This window comes from Ailuropoda melanoleuca, chromosome 13 (assembly GCF_002007445.2).
Source record: "Ailuropoda melanoleuca isolate Jingjing chromosome 13, ASM200744v2, whole genome shotgun sequence".
NCBI classification, from domain to species: domain Eukaryota; kingdom Metazoa; phylum Chordata; class Mammalia; order Carnivora; family Ursidae; genus Ailuropoda; species Ailuropoda melanoleuca.
In genome coordinates this window covers 34,795,216-34,815,156 of record NC_048230.1, presented here as the reverse complement: position 1 = coordinate 34,815,156, position 19,941 = coordinate 34,795,216, and the positions used below count along the sequence as shown (strand labels likewise).

The following is a 19,941-nucleotide window of genomic DNA, read 5'->3' as shown; positions in this document are numbered from 1 at the left end:
TTTACATGCCTTTTTTAGAAATTACTCTTGATATTATGAGATGTATTCTTGAATTATAAATTAGTGTTTTACTAATTTATAGTATTTGTAGAATAGTAAAGCAAGAAAAGGAAGTCGGGACCTTACTTTTATTCTTACTTATCCCTATTCTAACTTATATGCTGTTGTTTTCATGTATTTTAATTCTACGTACATTTTAAACCAGAGATATTGTTATTAGCATTGTTTTTAAAAGACTGTTCCATTTATACTTACCTCTGTATTTACCACGTTATTTATCTTTGTTACTTGCTGCATTTCTGATCTTTTAAGAATAATTTTCCTTGTGCATGAAAAAGATGTTTTTGCTCTTTTCCTTTAATGCAGGTCTACCGATGATATAGTCTCCATTTTTGTTTGCAAATACCTTTCTTTCACCTTCAGTTTTGAAGGATATTTCTCTGAATATGTACTTTTAGTTTGACGGTTACTCTTTTTCAGCACTTTAAAATGTAATCTGTTGTCTTCTTGTTTCCGTTGTTTTGGCTGCAGAGCCAGTTCACCCTGGCTGTTTTTAAAGATCTTTTTTGGTTTTCAGCAGTTTTACTACCACTGGCCTTGGTGGTGTTTGTTCCTTTTACATTTATTCCGCTTTGGGTATATAAGTGCTTCTTAACTCTCTGGCTTGATGTCTGTCTTCTGTTTAAAAATGTTCTCGGGGCGCCTGGGTGGCACAGCGGTTAAGCGTCTGCCTTCGGCTCAGGGCGTGATCCCGGCGTTGTGGGATCGAGCCCCACGTCAGGCTCCTCTGCCATGAGCCTGCTTCTTCCTCCCTCACTCCCCCTGCTTGTGTTCCCTCTCTAGCTGGCTGTTTCTATCTCTGTCGAATAAATAAATAAATAAAATCTTTTAAAAAAAAATATTCTCAGCCATTTCTTTTCCAGTATTGCTTCTGTCCTATTTTTTCCTTTCTCTCCTTTAGGTTTATTATTACAGGTTTATGACTTTTCATTTTATCCCAGTTGTCTTTTATTCTCTTTTCTGAATTTTTTATTGTTTTGTCTCTGTGCTTTAGTCTAGATATTTTCTTACGTTTCTTGTCATTTACTAATTTTCTGTAGTTCGGCCTAACCTGATTAAACTGTGTATGGAAATAGTTTTCACTTATCCTTTCCAGTTTTTGTCTTGCCATTTGGTTCTCTTATATGGTTTTTAGTTCTTTGCCAACATTCTCTTGAGAGCATGATAGCATGGTTGTTCTAGAATCTTATGGTGTCAATATCTAAATCTTCTCTCAGTCTGTTTCTGTCACCTGTCTTTTCTGTTGGGTTTTGATCTTCTCTTGCTATTTCCTTCCTGGTTGTTTTTGACTGAGTACTGTGTATTGCCAATGAAAATTGTAGAGATTATTTGATGCTCTGATGATGTGATATTCCTCTAGAGGGGATTTATTTTTGCTTCTGGCCTGAAGCTCTAGGGATAACTCAGAATCCCAGGTTACCTTCATCAAATCAGGGTCTACAGTGATTCAAAGCTGGGTTTTCAGGTCCTTGTCTTTTGTCCTTCTTTAATCATTGACACATCCATCTAGTGATATTTCTTCATTTTATGTTTCATTTATTTTATTTTTTTAGAGGAGAGAGAGAGTGAGAAGGGGGGAAGGGCAGAGGGAGCAGGAGAATCTCAAGCAGGCTCCCCACTGAGTATAGAGTGCAACATGGGGCTCTATCTCATGACCGCGAGTTCACGACCTGAGATGAAATCAAGAGTCAGATGCCCAGCCAACTGAGCCACCCAGGTGCCCCGTGTTTCTTTTATTTAAATTGAATTTCTTAAGCATTTGCTCAGCCATTCCCATGCTTTTGGTTAATTTCTAGGTTTTTGCCAATGTTTAACCTAGTTAATACCGTTGGGAACAAATTTTTGTCCCTTATTTGTTTTAATTACCTTAAAAAGTCCCAAAAGTGGGTTCACAGAAACCCTCCCCAATGTTTTGTATGTTCTTAAAATCTGTTAGTATAACAAAAAATAAGTTTATTTTTATTACTTGTTGCCCATATCATTGACTGTAACAAGGAATTTTTATCCTGTAAGTACTATGCTGTTAAAATGCTAATAACTTTAAATCTAACATTAAACTTACTGATTTATTTCAAGATTATTCAAGTATTATGTATTATTTTGCATAGCTCAACAGAAATAAAAATCACATTGAGTCATCTTCTTTTCTGAACTAGATTTGTCATTTGACATATATGAGGGTCAGATTACTGCATTACTTGGCCACAGTGGAACAGGAAAGAGTACATTGATGAATATTCTTTGTGGACTATGCCCGCCTTCTGATGGTGAGAGTTTTTGGACGTAAAAAAAAAAATCTCTTACTTTGGTTTATTAGTGTTACTAACCAAGGTACCGCTAAATAATTATTTATCTTTGATTTATATTTATAGAAATATATATCATTTATTATTTATCCTGGATTTATCCAAACATGTACAGATTGATTTTTTTTCAATGATTTGAGACCAACCACAGTGTCTATAAGTGTGTTTTATTATTTTTTTATTATACATGTTTGTTTTTCAATAGAAAATAAAAATGATTCAGTCATGTTTAATGAAGTAAAAAGAATCTGATTTTGTTACTTATTTTATTAGATATTTGTGTGTATTTTTCATTTTCAAGGAAGGATAAATCAGTAATTAATTGGAAATTAAATGAGACCTATAGATATTTTAGATTGTAGGTACAGATTTTTAAATATACAACAACAGTTCAAAAGGAAAGAATGATAAATAGCAACACCAGCTCCTAAAATAGAATTATAAGAGCAATACCTTAAACATATGATTTTTGTATGTGATTGCCCGGTAGGTGAGAATTTAATATGGCAGCTTCATATTTCCACAATAACCCAATAGAGTGGCAGTACAATAAATATTTTACTTTAAGAAAGGCTGAATTTCCATGTATTAAATCTGCATTTCTTAAAATGTACCTTAACTTTTGAAATTAGTTTTGTTTTGTTGCTTATCCCTAATTGTGTCATTTTTAATAATAGTGGTAATATCTTACATTTAATAGGAATTTATGATTTTTGTTACAATTCTCCATACATTATCACATTGATTTAATAGTTCTTAAAATTAAGTAGGATATATTTGTATTTAGGTTATAGAAGAGAAAAGCTGGAATTCAGATTGATTTTCTCAAGACCATACATCTAGTTAGGGGAAAATTTTTAGTTTCTTCTTTCCACTACTGAATAATGCCTGGAAATGAAGGAAAATTTCTATGGAATATAAGTGTAAATAATGTACCAGTATACAATTATATTTAGTGTTAAGCTGTGGTTCTTTGCTCTTTTCACTATGTAATATTACCTGAAAATGAAGGAAAAGGAGGTTGGAAATAAGGTGGAAGCAGATCACCAATAGAATGGAAATGAGGGTTTGTTGTATCTTCCAAGTTTATATTAACTCATACCTTACATATTTACTATATACAAGTAACTAAATTACTGGTGTACATTAAGGCATATATACTTTTTACTACTTAATATAGTTAGTATAAATTTAAATATATATTTTGCTTTTAGGATTTGCATCTATTTATGGACACAGAGTCTCAGAAATAGACGAAATGTTTGAAGCAAGAAAAATGATTGGCATTTGTCCACAGTTAGATATACACTTTGATGTTTTGACAGTAGAAGAAAACTTATCCATTTTGGCTTCAATCAAAGGAATACCAGCCAATAATGTAATACAAGAAGTATGTCATTCATATAGAAATTTTACTTTATTACCTATAAATTACTAATCTTTTGTAATAGCTGTTATAAAAAAATGCATGAAAATCTAAATAAAAACCTGTTCTGAGCCAGTAAACAAATTTATTACACAGAATTCGATGGAATTTGGAGTAAATATTTTAGTACATATAAAATAGTCCTTGTTTCATCTGGAGGATACTAGCCTCTCTATATAGGTTTTTCTTCTCTTCCTTCCTTTCCTTTCCTTTCACATCTGCCTCCTTTCCTCCATCCACCACACACACACACACACACACACACACACACACACACACACAGCTTTCCAACCGATCCCTTCACCACTACCCAGGAAGTCTCAAAAGTAAAACAGACCTTTCAATTAGGAATCTTTTTATCTGTTATTTCAAAATTATATATAAATAAATGTCAAAATTAAAGTCTGTACTAAAAGAACATTTTTAAAGTTGATATTAAAATTGGGACACTTAAAATTAATATTGATAATTATGTAAATAATTTAATTTAAAAAATAACATTGTTCTTACTTTACAGGTGCAGAAGGTTTTACTGGATTTAGACATGCAGGCTATCAAAGATAATCAAGCTAAAAAGTTAAGTGGTGGTCAAAAAAGAAAACTGTCTTTAGGAATTGCTGTTCTTGGGAATCCAAAGGTAAATAAATATTAATACACAAATATAATTTGTATTTACATACAATAATGCATTGTGTAAGTTTCAGTATGCATAAAACGTTATGTATTATTATAGATGTGATTATAATGGAAAGGTTTGAAACTCGAGTCATAAAGATAAAACATATTTACGATAGTGGTTACTTCTGGGAAGGGGAATGGAAAGGATGGATTTTAGTTATATTTGCAATGTTTTATTTATTTAAAAAGACATCTGCAGGAAATATGGCCTAAAAAATGGCATGTGTTGCATTTCACTGGTGGCTTTACCAGTATTGTTCTAATTCTCTCTTTAGTTTTCTATATGTTTGTAATAGTTCATAATAAAATTTAAAAAAAAAACAGAACAAAACCAAAGGAATAGTTCAGTTTTTCACTGTTCTGCTGATTTTATTTTGTATGTGTCTGTTCTGTGCTCCTCTTTGTCCTATAAAACAGAACCATCTGTTACAGTGCTTGGCAGAGGGCCAGAAAGCTGCAGCCCGCGCCCTCTTGGTCCTTGCTACATTTCTCCTTGCTGCTATACATCCTGCTACATTTCTCCTTGCTGCTATAGCTTGGGATGACTCTGGATTCTGGCTTTAAGTTAATTTATCTTTCTCTCAACCCCCATCAATATTTTGTTTTTTAGTTTATGTATCTGATTGTTATACACTTATGTCTTATATGTTACCGATAACTAGTCTTTTTAAAATTAAAACAAGGAAAATATTCACTTGCCAAAAGGATAATTTAAAAAAATTTATGCTAGCTCATATATGAATAAAAAACTCAGATCTAATATACTTCTTGTTGGAATAATAATTTAAAATGGGAAGGTTTCCCAATGTGCATAAATTTTGTGTATTTTAGTTTTTCTGAGGATTCTCTGCCATTCCCTGCCCTTTTTCACACAGATACTATTGCTAGATGAACCAACAGTTGGAATGGACCCCTGTTCTCGTCATATTGTTTGGAATCTTCTGAAATATGGAAAGTCTAATCGGGTAACAGTGTTTAGTACTCATTTCATGGATGAAGCTGACATTCTTGCTGGTGAGATTTTTACTTTATTTTTGAAGGATAAAGTCATGGGGTCAAACAGGATATAGACAAAGAGATACTAAATCCCGAGGAATAAAGAAGCTGTGTAATCTTCACAGCTGTGTGTTTTAAACTCTTTAAAAAATGACATATTTTTGTGTTTGGGAGTCAGCAGACCATCTCAGATTCAGTAATTTGCTAGAACTAATAGGACTCGGCATATAGTTATACTTACAAGTTCTTACCACAAGACTGAAAGGATACAAAGCAAAATGAGCAAAATGAAAAGGCATGTGGGACATGGAGGAAACCAGACATGAGTTTCCAAAAATCCTCTCCCAGTGGAGTCACACAGAATATGCTTAATTTCTCTAGCAAGGAGTTAACGACATATGTGAAATGTTGTCTACCAGGAAAGCTCATTAGAGGCTCTGTGCCCAAGGTTTTTAGTGGGTGCTGGTCATAGAGGCAGCTTCTGATGGCCATGTACCTAAATTCCACTCTCCCAGAAGGAAGCAGGTGTTCAGCACAATGTACATTGTAGTTTCATTTTGTGAGTAGTATCTTTTTTTTTTAAAAAAGTATTTAGAAAACCCAACAAACTGACATTTTTTTGTTGTTGTTTTTTGTTTTTGTTTTACATTTGATTATAAAGGAAATTGTGAACATGCTTGCAATGGTGAGCCTTTTAGGAAGAGTCTGAGATATTCCAAACAGTATTAGGAAAGTAGACTGCAGAGTTGGAACTCTGTGGGTACAATGTCTGGCTTTGTTACTTAATAGCTATGTGAAACATGGGCGAATGATATGTTTTCTCATTGCCTCAGTGTTCTCATTTAAAAATCAGGAAGTGATAATCTGGTTTCTTTCTAATAATTAATGATACTTAGTGATAGTGTCTTATATGGTAGTTCCCAAAATATAAATGCCAACTGACTTAGAAAGTTGAAATGCAAATGCTGTTATTAACTTAAAAATTGAAATGCAAATTTCTGTTTGCAGATAGGAAAGCTGTCATATCACAAGGAATGTTGAAATGTGTTGGTTCTTCAATTTTTCTCAAGAGTAAATGGGGGATTGGCTACCGCCTAAGGTATCATTCATTCTTGATTGACTTTATTCTTCAGAGTATTCTTGATCTACTGTTACTATATTTGAGATTTGCCATAATGTGCTTTGGCCAATTTTTATGGAACTAACTTTACTTCAAGCATTCAGAAATTTACTTTTGGTTGTTTATTAATTATTAAAAAAATATGACTTTTGGTTTTCTCTAGCATGTACATAGACAGATATTGTGCCACTGAATCTCTTTCTTCCCTGGTTAAACAACATATACCTGGAGCTACCTTATTACAACAGAATGACCAACAACTTGTGTATAGCTTGCCTTTTAAGGACATGGACAAATTTGCAGGTATTACTTTCAGTTTCCTGATTGTTGAACCAGGATCTTGCATTGGAAATAGGTTTTCTTGATTTACTTTGTTGTATATTTTTCTGTGTAATATTTACATGTTCCCAGATGGCTTTACTTTACTTTTACATTTCTGCTTTACTTTTGAAAATCAGAAACTATAAGCTAACTTGGGTTTTTTTCTTTCCGTTTTTTAGAAACACTATGCAGGAAACTGTAACTAATATGTTAACTTAAGTAAATGTATTTGCTTTGTTATCAAGAAAGATTGCTCCATTTGCTCAGAGGCCTCCTGGGAATATGTAATTATACACACATACACCAACAGTTGTTTGTATGTGTTCTCAAGTTCTTTTCCAGTTTATGATTCTATAATGAAGGACATAATAATATGTAAACCCTTGAATTATTTTCATAGTGGCATTATTTTTCTGCTTTATAATGAGGAACTCATATTCAGTCTCCTTATCTGTTTAGGGAATCCCTTAATAACCAAAAGGATATTATTGATGCAGATAAGTTGTGCAGAATTCCCATAACACTTATCTCATTTAGACAGAGATTTTCTATATTAATTTAATTGATTTTTTTCCTAGGGAAAAAAAGAATCCTTAATTAACTGGAATGAACCACATAGGCCAACTTTAATGTACCCTGCCTGTCATTCTGTCTGTAAAATATTTCTTAGGTTTAATTTATAATACAATAAATATCCACTAGATATATCTCTATAAACTAACATTCCTTGGGCTCCTTAGCAAGTTTTAGGAATGTTAATGGGGTCCTGAGACCAAAATGTTTGAGAACTACTGTGCCAGCAGAGTAAATTTAGTCCTATCCCATTTTAAAAGAGTATTTTAGAATAATTCATGATGATGTGCTTAACTACACAACATTCTTTCATTTTTTTTCTTTTAGGTTTATTTTCTGCTCTAGACACTCATTCAAATTTGGGTGTAATTTCTTATGGTGTTTCAATGACGACTTTGGAAGATGTGTTCTTAAAGCTAGAAGTTGAAGCAGAAATTGACCAAGCAGGTAAAAACAAAATTAACAAAAAATTTTAGGCAATGAACCAGAGACATGGTAAACAGATAAATAATTATATAAACATGTGAAATATGTTTTTAGAGGAAGAAAGGGTAGATAGAAATAGGTAAATAAGTAACTGAGATATTTACTGATAGCAGTAGGAGTTATGAAGGAAATAATGGGGTGGTCTTGGGAGTCAGGTAACTTAGATTGTATCTTCAGGGGAGCTGTGTTGAGATGATAAACTCAGGCTTGGATGGCAAGAAAAATCTAAATGTATGAGGATTTTATTGCAAAGCTTTTTAGATAAAGGGAACTGCTACTGCACACTTTTTCTTTTAAAGATTTTATTTATTTATTTGACAGGGAGAGAGAGGCATGCATCAGCAGAGGGAGAGGGAGAAGCAGGTTCTCCACTGAGTAGGGAGCCCGATGTGGGGCTCAATCCCAGGACCCCGGGATCCTGGCCTGAGCCAAAGGCAGACGTTTAACCAACTGACCCACCCAGGTACCCCTAGAAACTGTTAATTAAGGAGTGAGTTGGATGTGTTTGATGACAGAAAAGGCCACTGTGGATAGAGTTTAGAGAGCCAAAGAGAGGTTAGAGGGGAGGGCCAGGGGCCAGATCATGTTTAGTCTTTGAATATCTGGAAAAGAATTTGTTTTCTTAGTGCAATATGAAGCTATTGAGAATTCTAAAGCAAAGGAGTAACATGATCTGATTTGCATGTTTAAAAAATGCATTCTGGGGGGCGCCTGGGTGGCACAGCAGTTAAGCGTCTGCCTTCGGCTCAGGGCGTGATCCCGGCGTTCTGGGATCGAGGCCCACATCAGGCTCCTCTGCTATGAGCCTGCTTCTTCCTCTCCCACTCCCCCTGCTTGTGTTCCCTCTCTCGCAGGCCGTCTCTATCTCTGTCAAATAAATAAATAAAATCTTTAAAAAAAAATGCATTCTGGGGGTGCCTGGGTGGCTCAGTTGGTTAAGCGTCCGACTCTTTGATTGCAGCTCAGGTCATGATCTCAGGGTCGTGAGATTGAGCCCCTCATCTGGCTCTGCACTGGATGTGGAGCCTGCTTATGGTTCTCTCTCCCTCTTCCTTTGCCCCCTCTCCTCCCAAAAAAAGTAAGAAAATAAATTAATAATAAAAAAATTAAAAATGCATTCTGATTGTTAAATGATGAGTAGATTATAAAGGAAGTGTGAAAGCAGGAAGACTGTTAGGAAACTATTATACTTAATCTTAGCTTGAAATAGGGTGGTTGTGAAAATAGGGAAACAGAATAGACTTGGATTATATTCATGGTACTGGTGATGACTTGCTGATGGATTGTCAGGTGTTAGGGAAAAGGAAGAATCAAGAATAATTCCTAAGCTTTTTGCTTGAGAATTGGGAATGGAATTGCCATTTCCTGGGGCGCCTGGGTGGCTCAGTCGTTGGGTATCTGCCTTCCACTCAGGGTGTGATCCCGGCGTTCTGGGATCGAGCCCCGCATCGGGCTCCTCCGCTGTGAGCCTGCTTCTTCCTCTCCCACTCCCCATGCTTGTGTTCCCACTCTCACTGCCTGTCTCTCTCTGTCAAATACATAAATAAAATCTTAAAAAAAAAAAAAAGGAATTGCCATTTCCTGAGAGTGGGGGAGGAACAAGTTTGTGGAAAGGAGGAATCCCGGCACGAATTTTGGGTATATTGTTTGAGATGCTCATTGGACATCCAGGTGGTGGTGTACAGTGGGCAGTTGGATTAACACATGTGAAGCTGAGTGAAGATGTTGGGGCTGAAGATATAAATTCTGGAGTTACTCAGATAGATGGTACCATGGGTTTGGATGAAATTACTCTGGGAAAGAGAACAGATGAAGAATGGACAGGCAAGCCCTGAGGTTGAGTGATGAAGGGCCGGTAAGGCTGACTGAGAAGGACCCATCTTTGCATTTTCTCTCTTCACAAAAGGAGATGTAAAAGCCCAGACAAAATAGTGTTTTAGGAAAGAGGAGGTGATCACTTATTTGCTGATTGCTGTGAAGAATAAGATAAGAACAGAAAAGATGGTTTTGGTAACAGGGAAGACAGTGAGGGCTTTGATAGTGTGGAAGTCAGTGGTGACCTTGACAGTATCCATTTCAGTGGTGTGGTAAAGGTCAAAGCTGGTTCTGTGAACTTTAAGGTGAGAATGTGTGTTGAGAAAACTTTTCTTACGATTGAAAGTTAGCGAGATGGTGGTGGTGGTGGGTCAGGAGGGTGAAGGAAACAGGATGTTTCTCTCAAACGGGGAGAAAGGACAAAAGTCAGGTTTATGATGAGGATGTGATATCAGACTGTAGTTAGAGAAAGTTCACATAAAAGTTTTAGATCTTACATAATTGGAGAGAGAACAAGGTGTCAAATTTGGACATGTCCAGTTTGATAAAATTTAGTAGAGATAAAGGTGTAGACATAGAAATAGAGGAAGTTAGAAGTCAGGATGTAGAACGCATCCTCATTGATTAATTTTATATGTGTTTGGTCTCATGGAATAAATCATTTAGTATGGGGGTGCCTGGGTGGCTCAGTCCATTATGAGTCTGCCTTCGGCTCAGGTCATGATCTCAGGGTCCTGGGGTCGAGCCCCACATCGGGCTCCCTGCTCAGCGGGAAGCCTTCTCCTGCTCCCCCTCCTCCCCACTTGTATTCTCTCTCTGTCAAATAAATAAATAAAATCTTTTAAAAAAATCATGTGTATGTCTCTTTTGTGTCTGGTTTCTTTTACCTAAAATATGTTTATAAGGTTTGAACTACTGTAGTTGTATAGTAGTTTATTCCATTTCATTGTTTTAGACTATTCTATTCTAAGAGTATTTCACAACTTATGCGTTACCCTGTTAATATACACTTGGGGTTCTTCCCAGTTTATGGCTATTCTTGACAGGTAGCTAGTAAGAATATTCTTGTATATGTGTTTTGGTGGACCTATGTATGTATCTTCGTTGCATTTATACCTATGGGTATAAGATATGCATGTGTTCAGTTTTAATAACATTGCCAAAGTATATGAGAGTTCTGTTTGTCCTACATCACCACCAGATGTGTGCTGCTTTAAAATTTACATGCCTCGGAAAGATTTTCATTCTTTTAAGGACTATCCCATAATTTTCTGCCTTTGTTTTGTTTTGGCAAATAGATTATAGTGTATTTACTCAGCAACCACCAGAGGAAGAAATGGATTCAAAATCTTTTGATGAAATGGAGCAGAGCTTACTTATTCTTTCTGAAACCAAGGCTTCTCTTGTGAGCACCATGAGCCTTTGGAAACAGCAGGTGTATACAATAGCAAAGTTTCATTTGCTTACCTTGAAACGGGAAAGTAAATCAGTAAGATCAGTGTAAGTATGATCACTTTCCTGCCTGATGAGTTGTTTTTTTAAGGCTACAAATTCAGTTTGTCATCTTAATTTTTTAAGTGTAGACATATGTAAATCTATGTATTTTTGAAAGATTAAGACTATAACTTCACAATGTCAGAGAAAAGAATTATGCATTTAGCGATTTCTTTGAATACCACTAGAGCTTTCTTTTTTTAAAGTAGCATTTTTTGTCTCATCTAAATGAGGGACTGTCATAATATTCTTCAATTGTGTAATTTTTGAATTATTATCACTATTTAAATTTTGTTTTGCAATTATATTTTACACAGTTGTTTTGTATGTGTTACCATATGAATAACTGCTTTTTGTAAACAGCAGGAAGAGTACGTTTTATCTCTGTATCAGGTAAAGAAACGGAAATACAAAGAAGGCTTTATAGCTTGTAGAACTGGGATCAAAATGATATCTTTTCAACTTTGCTTTACCTCTCTCAGGTTCCCATGGGTGCTAGACTTTCAATTATTGGGACATAACATTAAATATTTTCATGTAACACAAACTGATCTTGTTAGATCCCTAATGACAGTAGAAATAAAATTTAATAACCAAGAATATTGTTACATGCTTGAGATATGCTGAATTCATTTGCTTTTTTGCCCTAGTTTATTCAGTATCAAAGAAATGTCAGTCAAGGGTCTTATATATTCTGGTCTCAGCATTACTAAAAGAAAAATATTTATGTAAATCAACATGTTTCAGTTTATTTAATTGAACACTACTCTCCTAAAATACTCCCTGAAAAATAATAAAAGTCTTAGTTTAGACTGCCATAACAAAATAACATAGACTTGGGTGGCTTGAACAACAGAGACTTATTTTATCATGGTTTTGGAGAGTTGGAAATCAGATTAAGGCACAAAATTAGTCCTCAGGGCAGTCTTCCTGGCTTGCAGAGATGGGCCATTGTCTTGCTGTGTGCTCATATGACTTTCTTTGTTGATGCACAGGAGACAGAGAACAAGCTCTCTGATGTCTGTTAGAAGGGCACTAATCCCATCTCAAGGGTTCTATGCTCATGACTTCATCTAATTCTGATTACCTCTTCAAAGGCCTTATTCCTAATACCATCGCACAGGGGTTTAGGGCTTCAGCGTATAAATTGCAAGGGTGGGGGGTGACACAAACATTCAGTTCCTATCAAAAAGTATTCCAAATATGCCTTTGACCATCTGCGCATTTTGGAAATACTATATCTTATTTTTCCTGTCTTAAGGAGTTATTAGCATATGGAAACTCATAAGAGGTTCTATAGTAAAGAAATTGCTTCAATTTTGTTAAATCTAGAGTTTCCAAATACTGTTTAATCATGAATTTTTTAACGTAAAACACCTATTAACTGATTATGGAACTAAGGTTTAATGCAGTATGCTTTTGAAAATGCTGATTCGGTATACTTACAACAATTTAAAAGAGCAATTTTTTAAAAATCAAAGGGTTTCTGAAAATTATAAAATGCTAAATGTGGTAATCTAAGCTCTCTCTACCCACTTGCTATTTCACCTATCCATAAATGTAGCAAATATTTTGTAGGATAAGACCAAAGGATATCTGTCTTCCAGATAGAAGGGCATTTTGAATAGATAATAGAATTATGTACTTGACCAACAGCAAATAATGATCCTTGTAACTGACTGTAGTATATTCGTTTTGCCTCTCTCTAGAGGAACAATGGAAATTAATATGGTGTGGATGACATTTCAAAGATATCAGTCATTCAGAGTTTCACTGTATTTAAAAACAAAACAAAGGTTCCCTGTATTTTTGTTTCCTTCTCTGTATCTAATTCCTTTTTTTTTGTGTTGTAACTTTCCTAAAACATAGGAGAGTAAATAGTTAAAACATAGGACAGGAAATAGAGTAGTTCCCTCAGGACAATAGACCTGTAAATGTGGCATAATATCTGGTTCTTAAAGAACTATAAGCACAAGTTTACATACCCTATAAAAGTTTCAGGATGACTCTGATCTTAGTTTCATAACTTTTAATTTTGTCATTGAATACCGGCTTTCTGTCCGGTATTGTCATGAGCTCATTTTGGAGAGTAGAAATTCTATTCCCAAGTGCTGTTTTCTTTCAGGTTTTTCTTTTCTCTCCTCTGTCTCTCTCTTTCTCTTTTTTTTCACATGTGTACTTTTGACTGTTATTCGAAGGAGAATTTTTAAAAATAGATTTACATATTAATGTGCCCTTTGCTGTTTTATTTTTTTCCTTTCAGGTTGCTTCTGCTTTTAATTTTTTTCGCAGTTCAGATTTTTATGTTTTTGGTACATCGCTCTTTTAAAAATGCTGTGGTTCCCATGAAACTTGTTCCGGACTTATATTTCTTAAAACCTGGAGATAAACCTCATAAATACAAAACAAGTCTGCTTCTTCAAAATTCTACTGGTGAGAGTGTGTGAAGGTCTGTGAATGTGTGTTGGTTGGGGCATGGGGTGTGGGGTATAGGTCAGAAGTTGGGATTTTAGAAATAGATGTAAGGTAAAGGCATGGTCTGTACAAATCTAAGTTTTAAAAACTACTTGTTGATGCTGAGTAATATATTACAGAAATGAAATTTTGGTTAAGTGTAGATTACAGTTTTTAAAACTAACCTTATACTGTTTATGATATTAAGATTTCCTTTTTTAATGGTAGCAACATATTCTTAGAGTAGTGTGTTTCATATTTAAATTTATGACAAGCAAAATAAACTTAAGTTGAAACACCTTTAGAAAGTGTTTCAGTATGTAATATTTATGCAGTTAGATGTCTAAATAGAAATGTTTAGGTAATTTTTCAAGGACTGTGAAAAATTAGAATTAAGAAAAATTGCATTAAATATAAATATTTCTAATCAAATACATTAAATTGATTATGAATATTTTTGAATTTGCTGTTGATTATTCTTAATTACATAGTTGTCAAATATGAAAAAAATTAAGAACTATGGTCTTGAGCAAGACTCAGAACAAGTAAAAAAAATTGACATCAGATTCTGCTTTTCAAAATAATAAAACCTTATATAAAATTTCATTCATATATGAACAGTTCCTACAGAATCTCTCATCTGCATAGATAGTTTATAGTCCCAAGGTTCTTGAAGAGTAAATCAAGGTTAGCTAACTCTGGCAAATTTACAGCAAAACAGGGGCAACTTTATTTGCTTATCTTGCTGCAATAGGTTAGAAAATTGTATTTAATATAATCATTTATATAACTCACAAACTCTTTGGGGTTTAATATTTTCCAACATTTACCTATATTCTAGTATCTTTCCTTTTTGATTCACTATTAACTGAAGAGCTTTGGCCAGTTTAGATAATAATCGTAGTTAGGGATGATTATAAATAACTCTTAAAATCATCACTTTTGGGGCACCTGGGTGGCTCAGTTGTTAAGCATCTGCCTTCGGCCCAGGGCATGATCCCAGGAGTCCTGCTCCACTGGGAAGCCTGCTTCTTCCTCTCCCACTCCCCCTGCTGTGTTCCCTCTCTCACTGGCTGTCTCTCTTTCTCTCTCTGTCAAATAAATAAATAAATAAATCTTAAAAAAAAAATCATCACTATTAAAATGTGACTCAGTTTATTATATAATCTTTGTTCTTTTGGAGAAACGATATATTTCATGACAACTACTTGAGTAGAAAAAGTGATGTTTTATAATTTGTTTCTTTCATTAGAATTTTTGTTTTGATTTTAATACACATTTCATGTTGGTAAAATATAGTGCTGCATAGAGCCTTATACTCTTATATAGTGACATGTTTTGTGTGTTTGGGAAATTGTATACGTATCTCAAATCATTTTGTTTTGAGTTCACTCTCACTGATCTGCAGAAATACTAGTATTTTCAAAGTTTTGTCCCTTTTGTTATTTTTTAGTATTTCTAGAATTGCTTACATATGTACCCTATATCTTCCTAGGCCTTTTTGGTACTAAATAAAGCCATGTTTCCTTTGGAAATTACTGGCTTCTATGTGTCTATATTGGAGCATATCTGATCCTCCTTGCAAAGCTTTTTGTATCACAGGTGATATAGTTCCTGCAGTTATAATGTAGCTCTCTTCTCTAGAGTACAGAGCCACTGTGGCAAGTTAGAGAAGAGAGATCATTTGAGATACTAGGTCAGGAGTAAATGTATCTAAAAAAGCAAGCACTAAAAGCACCAGTCTCTCTGATACTCAAGTTTGGTGCTGAGTCTGATCCACCTGCCATACCATTTTTAATTACTGATAGTTGTTTCCTTTGCTTGATTTTGATTTCTCTCAGTCACATTTGTCCCTTCTGGCTTTTCTGAAGATGGAGGGGGAGCAGTTTCCATTCATCAGACTTGTTGGTATAGATTTAAACCTCGGACAGGATTCATAATCTTTCCCTTGGCTCCAGGCAATTTAAAGAATGTAGATGGAGACCTGATTATGTGTTTTAATATTTTAAGGCAGTTAAGGCAATTGACATTTATAAAATTTGTCTGCTCAAAGCACACAGAAATCCTCTAAGAAGTGGTATTACCTGACTCCACACCCTGCTTGGGTCTACGTTTCTGAGCCTAGCAGGCCCTCTTATTACAGAAAATTGCCAGATTTTTATTCTGACAATTTAACCAAATTTCATGTGAGTATTATAGGTTAAATTTCAATGTAACAATAGTAGCAGCAGCAGGAGCTAAAATTTATGCAATTACTGTGCCAGGTTCTGTGTTTAAAGCCTGTGTATAGGGGTGCCTGGGTGGCTCAGTAGTTAAGCGTCTGCCTTCAGCTCAGGGCGTGATCCCAGAGTCCTGGGATCAAGCCCCACATCAGGCTCCTCCGCTGGGAGCCTGCGTCTTCCTCTCCCACTCCCCCTTCCTGTGTTCCCTCTCTCACTGGCTGTCTCTCTCTCTGTCAAATAAATAAATAAAATCTTAAAAAAAAAAGACAAAAACGGAACAAATCTCTAAAAAAAATAACTAAAGCCTGTGTATATATTGACTTGGATCTGAATCCAGGCTGACTGGCTCCAGAGCCGGTATTCTTAATCATGTCGTATGTAATGAAGATAATCTTTTTTTAAAAAAGCTCTCTCCAATGTTATTAAAAGTCTGTGTCTGTTTCTTATTTAAACTGATTCTTTATTATTTGCTTATTTTCTCATATCAGACTCTGATATCAGCGATCTTACTAGCTTTTTCACAAACCAGAACATAGTGGTGACAATGTTTAATGACAGTGACTATGTGTCTGCTGCTCCCCATAGTGCAGCTTTAAATGTGATGTATTTGGAAAAGGTAAGAGTAATATATGTGAGTGAATACCTATTTGAGAGTTATAGAAAACTAAGATATTTTCTCTAAAATTGATCATTTGCTGATTTGACCTCATTAGTTGGAAATTAGAATTTACTTTTGGGCATAGCTGCTGTGTTTATAATGTATTTTATGACCTGGTGGATGACCAATAAATAAAACTATTAAAAATTTAATCTTTGTGTTATATTTTTGTTTAAAATGCCAAAATATTTATAGACTCCAAACCAGGTTGTCTTTATCTATTTTTATCTATTGAATATTATTTCTATAGTTTGTTGAATCAACTTTTATTGAGGATTTCCTTAGTCTGTGAGAAAAACTTAGTACATAGTAGCAGTGTATTTATATATGGTATGTAATAACGCTCTCTTTTTTTAAATTGTAGGACTATGTTTTTACAGCTGTTTTCAACAGTACTATGGTTTGTTCTTTACCTGTATTAATGAATATTATCAGTAATTATTATCTTTATCATTTAAATGAGACCGAAAGCATCCAGGTCTGGAATACCCCGTTCTTTCAAGTAAGCAAACTTTAAAAAGTGTGTGTGTGTGTGTGTGTGTGTGTGTGTGTGTGTGTGTGTTTGCACGCACCTGTGTATAATAAAAGCCAAGGGCTAATATAAGGGAAATATGTAGATGTTCATCATGTGGCAGTTCTTAGTCTTACTAAAACTTGAATTGGGGATACTTTACATCTGGGTTTAGTAGTGCCCAGGGTTAGTTTGCTTCAAGGTCAAGGAGGTTCTGTCTTGGTACTGATATTTTTATAAAGAGTAAGTATTTTTTGTATTAATCATACAAGAAAATTAAGATAATTTAAAAAATGAATATTGTCCATTTAAAATCTCTTATTTTGGGGTATTGAAAGAAACTTGAGAAGTTGTTCATACAGTCATTTTTTCCTCTAGTCATTTTATAACTATTGGGTTATAAATGTGAAAATTAAGTTTTCAGAAAAATAGTCAACATTTTTCTCTCACCCTAATGTTTTATTTTTCACATACTGAAAAATAAATGGAAAATATCTTTCTGTCATAGCATTTTTGCTTTCTATTGCTATACTTTTTAACATTTTTATTGAGATACACTTCATACACTATTAACTCATTTCAATCCGCTGATTTTTATTATGTTCATAGAGTTCTGCATCCGTCACTACATCAGTTCTAGATTTCATTGTCTCTCCCACCCTCCAGAAGACTGTTGTACCTGTTGAGGGTGGGGGTAATACAGTGCACTTGGTTCTGGGTAGTTTGTATTTGGGGCACCAGCTGTTTAGTTGTCTGGAAAAGTTTCCTTCTGTACTTGGATCTTTGGGGCAGCTTGGGACCTTTAAGGCCTGTGGGAATTATAGCCCCCCCCCCCCCCGCGCTGGAGAGAAGAAATTCCTGTTTCATATGAGGCTGAGTTTGTTCCAAAGTACAGCTTTTTCAAAAGAAAGAAGGCCCCAAGATCCCAAATGGCTCATAGTCCCAGCGACCAATGAAAGCATCAAACATCATTCTGACATGGCCCTGTTCATTGCATAGGACTGCTGGTGGACATTAACTGCTTTTTCATGTACATTATTATTTTTAATTAAATGGTAAAGCTTAATTTAAATGCCCTGTTATTCTGTGTTATAGATAAGAAAATGGAAATACGATTTGCTCAGGATTATGTAGCTACTTAGTAAGTGGCTGAGTTGGTCCTGTAACTTACTGCCTGTTAACTTGCCTCCTGTTTTGTCATATAGACTATGCCTAGGATAGGTATTCTGATGTGTTTCTTCAGAGGTTTTGATAGTCTTTCATTTAGAAAGTACTAAGATGATATAAAGTGATTCTCAGTTTCATTTCTTACTCTGTGATTATTTTTCAGGGAATTACAGACATAGTTTTTAAAATTGAGCTGTATTTTCAAGCAGCTTTACTGGGAATCATTGTTACTGCAATGCCGCCTTACTTTGCCATGGAAAATGCAGAGAATCATAAGGTAATGATTGAGTTAGAATTACAGGTAAAGTTTGTTAGTAAGAAATCTCATACAAAACAATAACCTATTTTGCATGAGCGCAAGACTTATATTTTAGGAGTAAGTAAATGGAGAATACACATACTTACTGTAGTAATAGTAATAACTATCATTTATTACTTGAGTCCCTGTCACATGCTTCAAAAGTTACATCTTTTAATCCTTACAACATTGTGATGTAAGTTTTGTGTTACCGACTTTATTTATAGGTCAAGAAGTAGGGATGGGAGTGGTCATATCATGTGCCCACGTTGTCTCATCTCATTTAAGTAGTAGATCCTTATGTTCGTAATTGGTACACTAACCTGCCTCTCCCCCTTTACCTTTAATGGAATGTGTTGAATGTACAAGGTACTTAATTTTTGCTAAATGAAAAAAATACGTAGATAATGATTGTGATCACCAGAGCCTACGAAAAATTGCTTTGTGTACAGAGGTGGTTCGGTATCCTTTTTACTTTCTTTTCTGCTCCTTTCTCTTCTGTCCTCAGGCACATGGTGCTCTCGTACGGTCCCTTGGCTGTTCAAAGCCTTCCACCCTTCCACGCTGCCGACCTTGTCCCTCTCTTACTCCTCTAATCAAAATTCTCATTCTCCGCATGTCTTCTTAGGTCAGTGGAAGCAGATTTGTCTAAATTAATTTACCCAGTGTGACAAATAATGAGAGGCAGACAATTACATATTTTAATAATTTTCTTTAGTGGAAAAGTAATACATGAGTCTCAGGAGATATTTTAAAAATATATTCATTTTTTTCTGTTATATATATTCGTTGTTCTAATTTAGAAAATGTAGGAAAGGGACGCCTGGTGGCTCAGTCAGTTAAGCGTTTGCCTTCAGCTCAGGTCATGATCTCGGAGTCCTGGGATCATCGAGTCCCACGTGGGCTCCCTGCTCAGCAGGGAGTCTGCTTCTCCCTCTCCTTCTGCCGCTCCCCACCCACTGTGCACTCTTTCTCTCTCAAATAAATAAATTCTTAAAAAAAAAATGTAGAAAAGCATAAGAAAATTTAAAAAAAACCCATACAACCACCACTCACATATGAAACTTACTAGACAATTGCATTTTTCTCTTTTTTGTTTCAACTTAAATGTTTTTTAATTCAGATTTTTATTTAGAGATTATTGTAGATTCATATTAGGTGGTAAGAAAGAATATAGTGAGATCCTCCGTATCTTACTTCACCTCAATAATAACATCTTGTAAAACTGTGGTATAATAGTAAAATCCTGGGATATTGACGTTGATACAGTCAAGATACAGGAGGACAGTGGCTTCACCACAGAGATCCCTTCTATTGCTATAACCCCCTTGACACCTTTTGCTTTATTTTAGTTTT

General features: G+C 34.9%; 1 protein-coding gene across 2 annotated transcripts in view; it reads left to right on the top strand.

Moving 5' to 3' along the window:
- The window catches only part of ABCA5 (ATP binding cassette subfamily A member 5), a 70,132-nt gene that overhangs the window by 29,946 nt on the left and 20,245 nt on the right, over positions 1 to 19,941 (top strand). For both annotated transcript variants that reach the window (XM_034641177.1, XM_019804841.2), the window contains 12 exons: positions 2,217 to 2,327; positions 3,581 to 3,756; positions 4,310 to 4,429; positions 5,346 to 5,484; positions 6,475 to 6,565; positions 6,750 to 6,889; positions 7,808 to 7,927; positions 11,080 to 11,281; positions 13,539 to 13,708; positions 16,440 to 16,567; positions 16,974 to 17,111; positions 18,451 to 18,564. In XM_034641177.1, the coding sequence (XP_034497068.1) occupies positions 2,217 to 2,327; positions 3,581 to 3,756; positions 4,310 to 4,429; positions 5,346 to 5,484; positions 6,475 to 6,565; positions 6,750 to 6,889; positions 7,808 to 7,927; positions 11,080 to 11,281; positions 13,539 to 13,708; positions 16,440 to 16,567; positions 16,974 to 17,111; positions 18,451 to 18,564 (1,649 nt within the window). The remainder of the gene's footprint in view (positions 1 to 2,216; positions 2,328 to 3,580; positions 3,757 to 4,309; positions 4,430 to 5,345; positions 5,485 to 6,474; positions 6,566 to 6,749; positions 6,890 to 7,807; positions 7,928 to 11,079; positions 11,282 to 13,538; positions 13,709 to 16,439; positions 16,568 to 16,973; positions 17,112 to 18,450; positions 18,565 to 19,941) is intronic.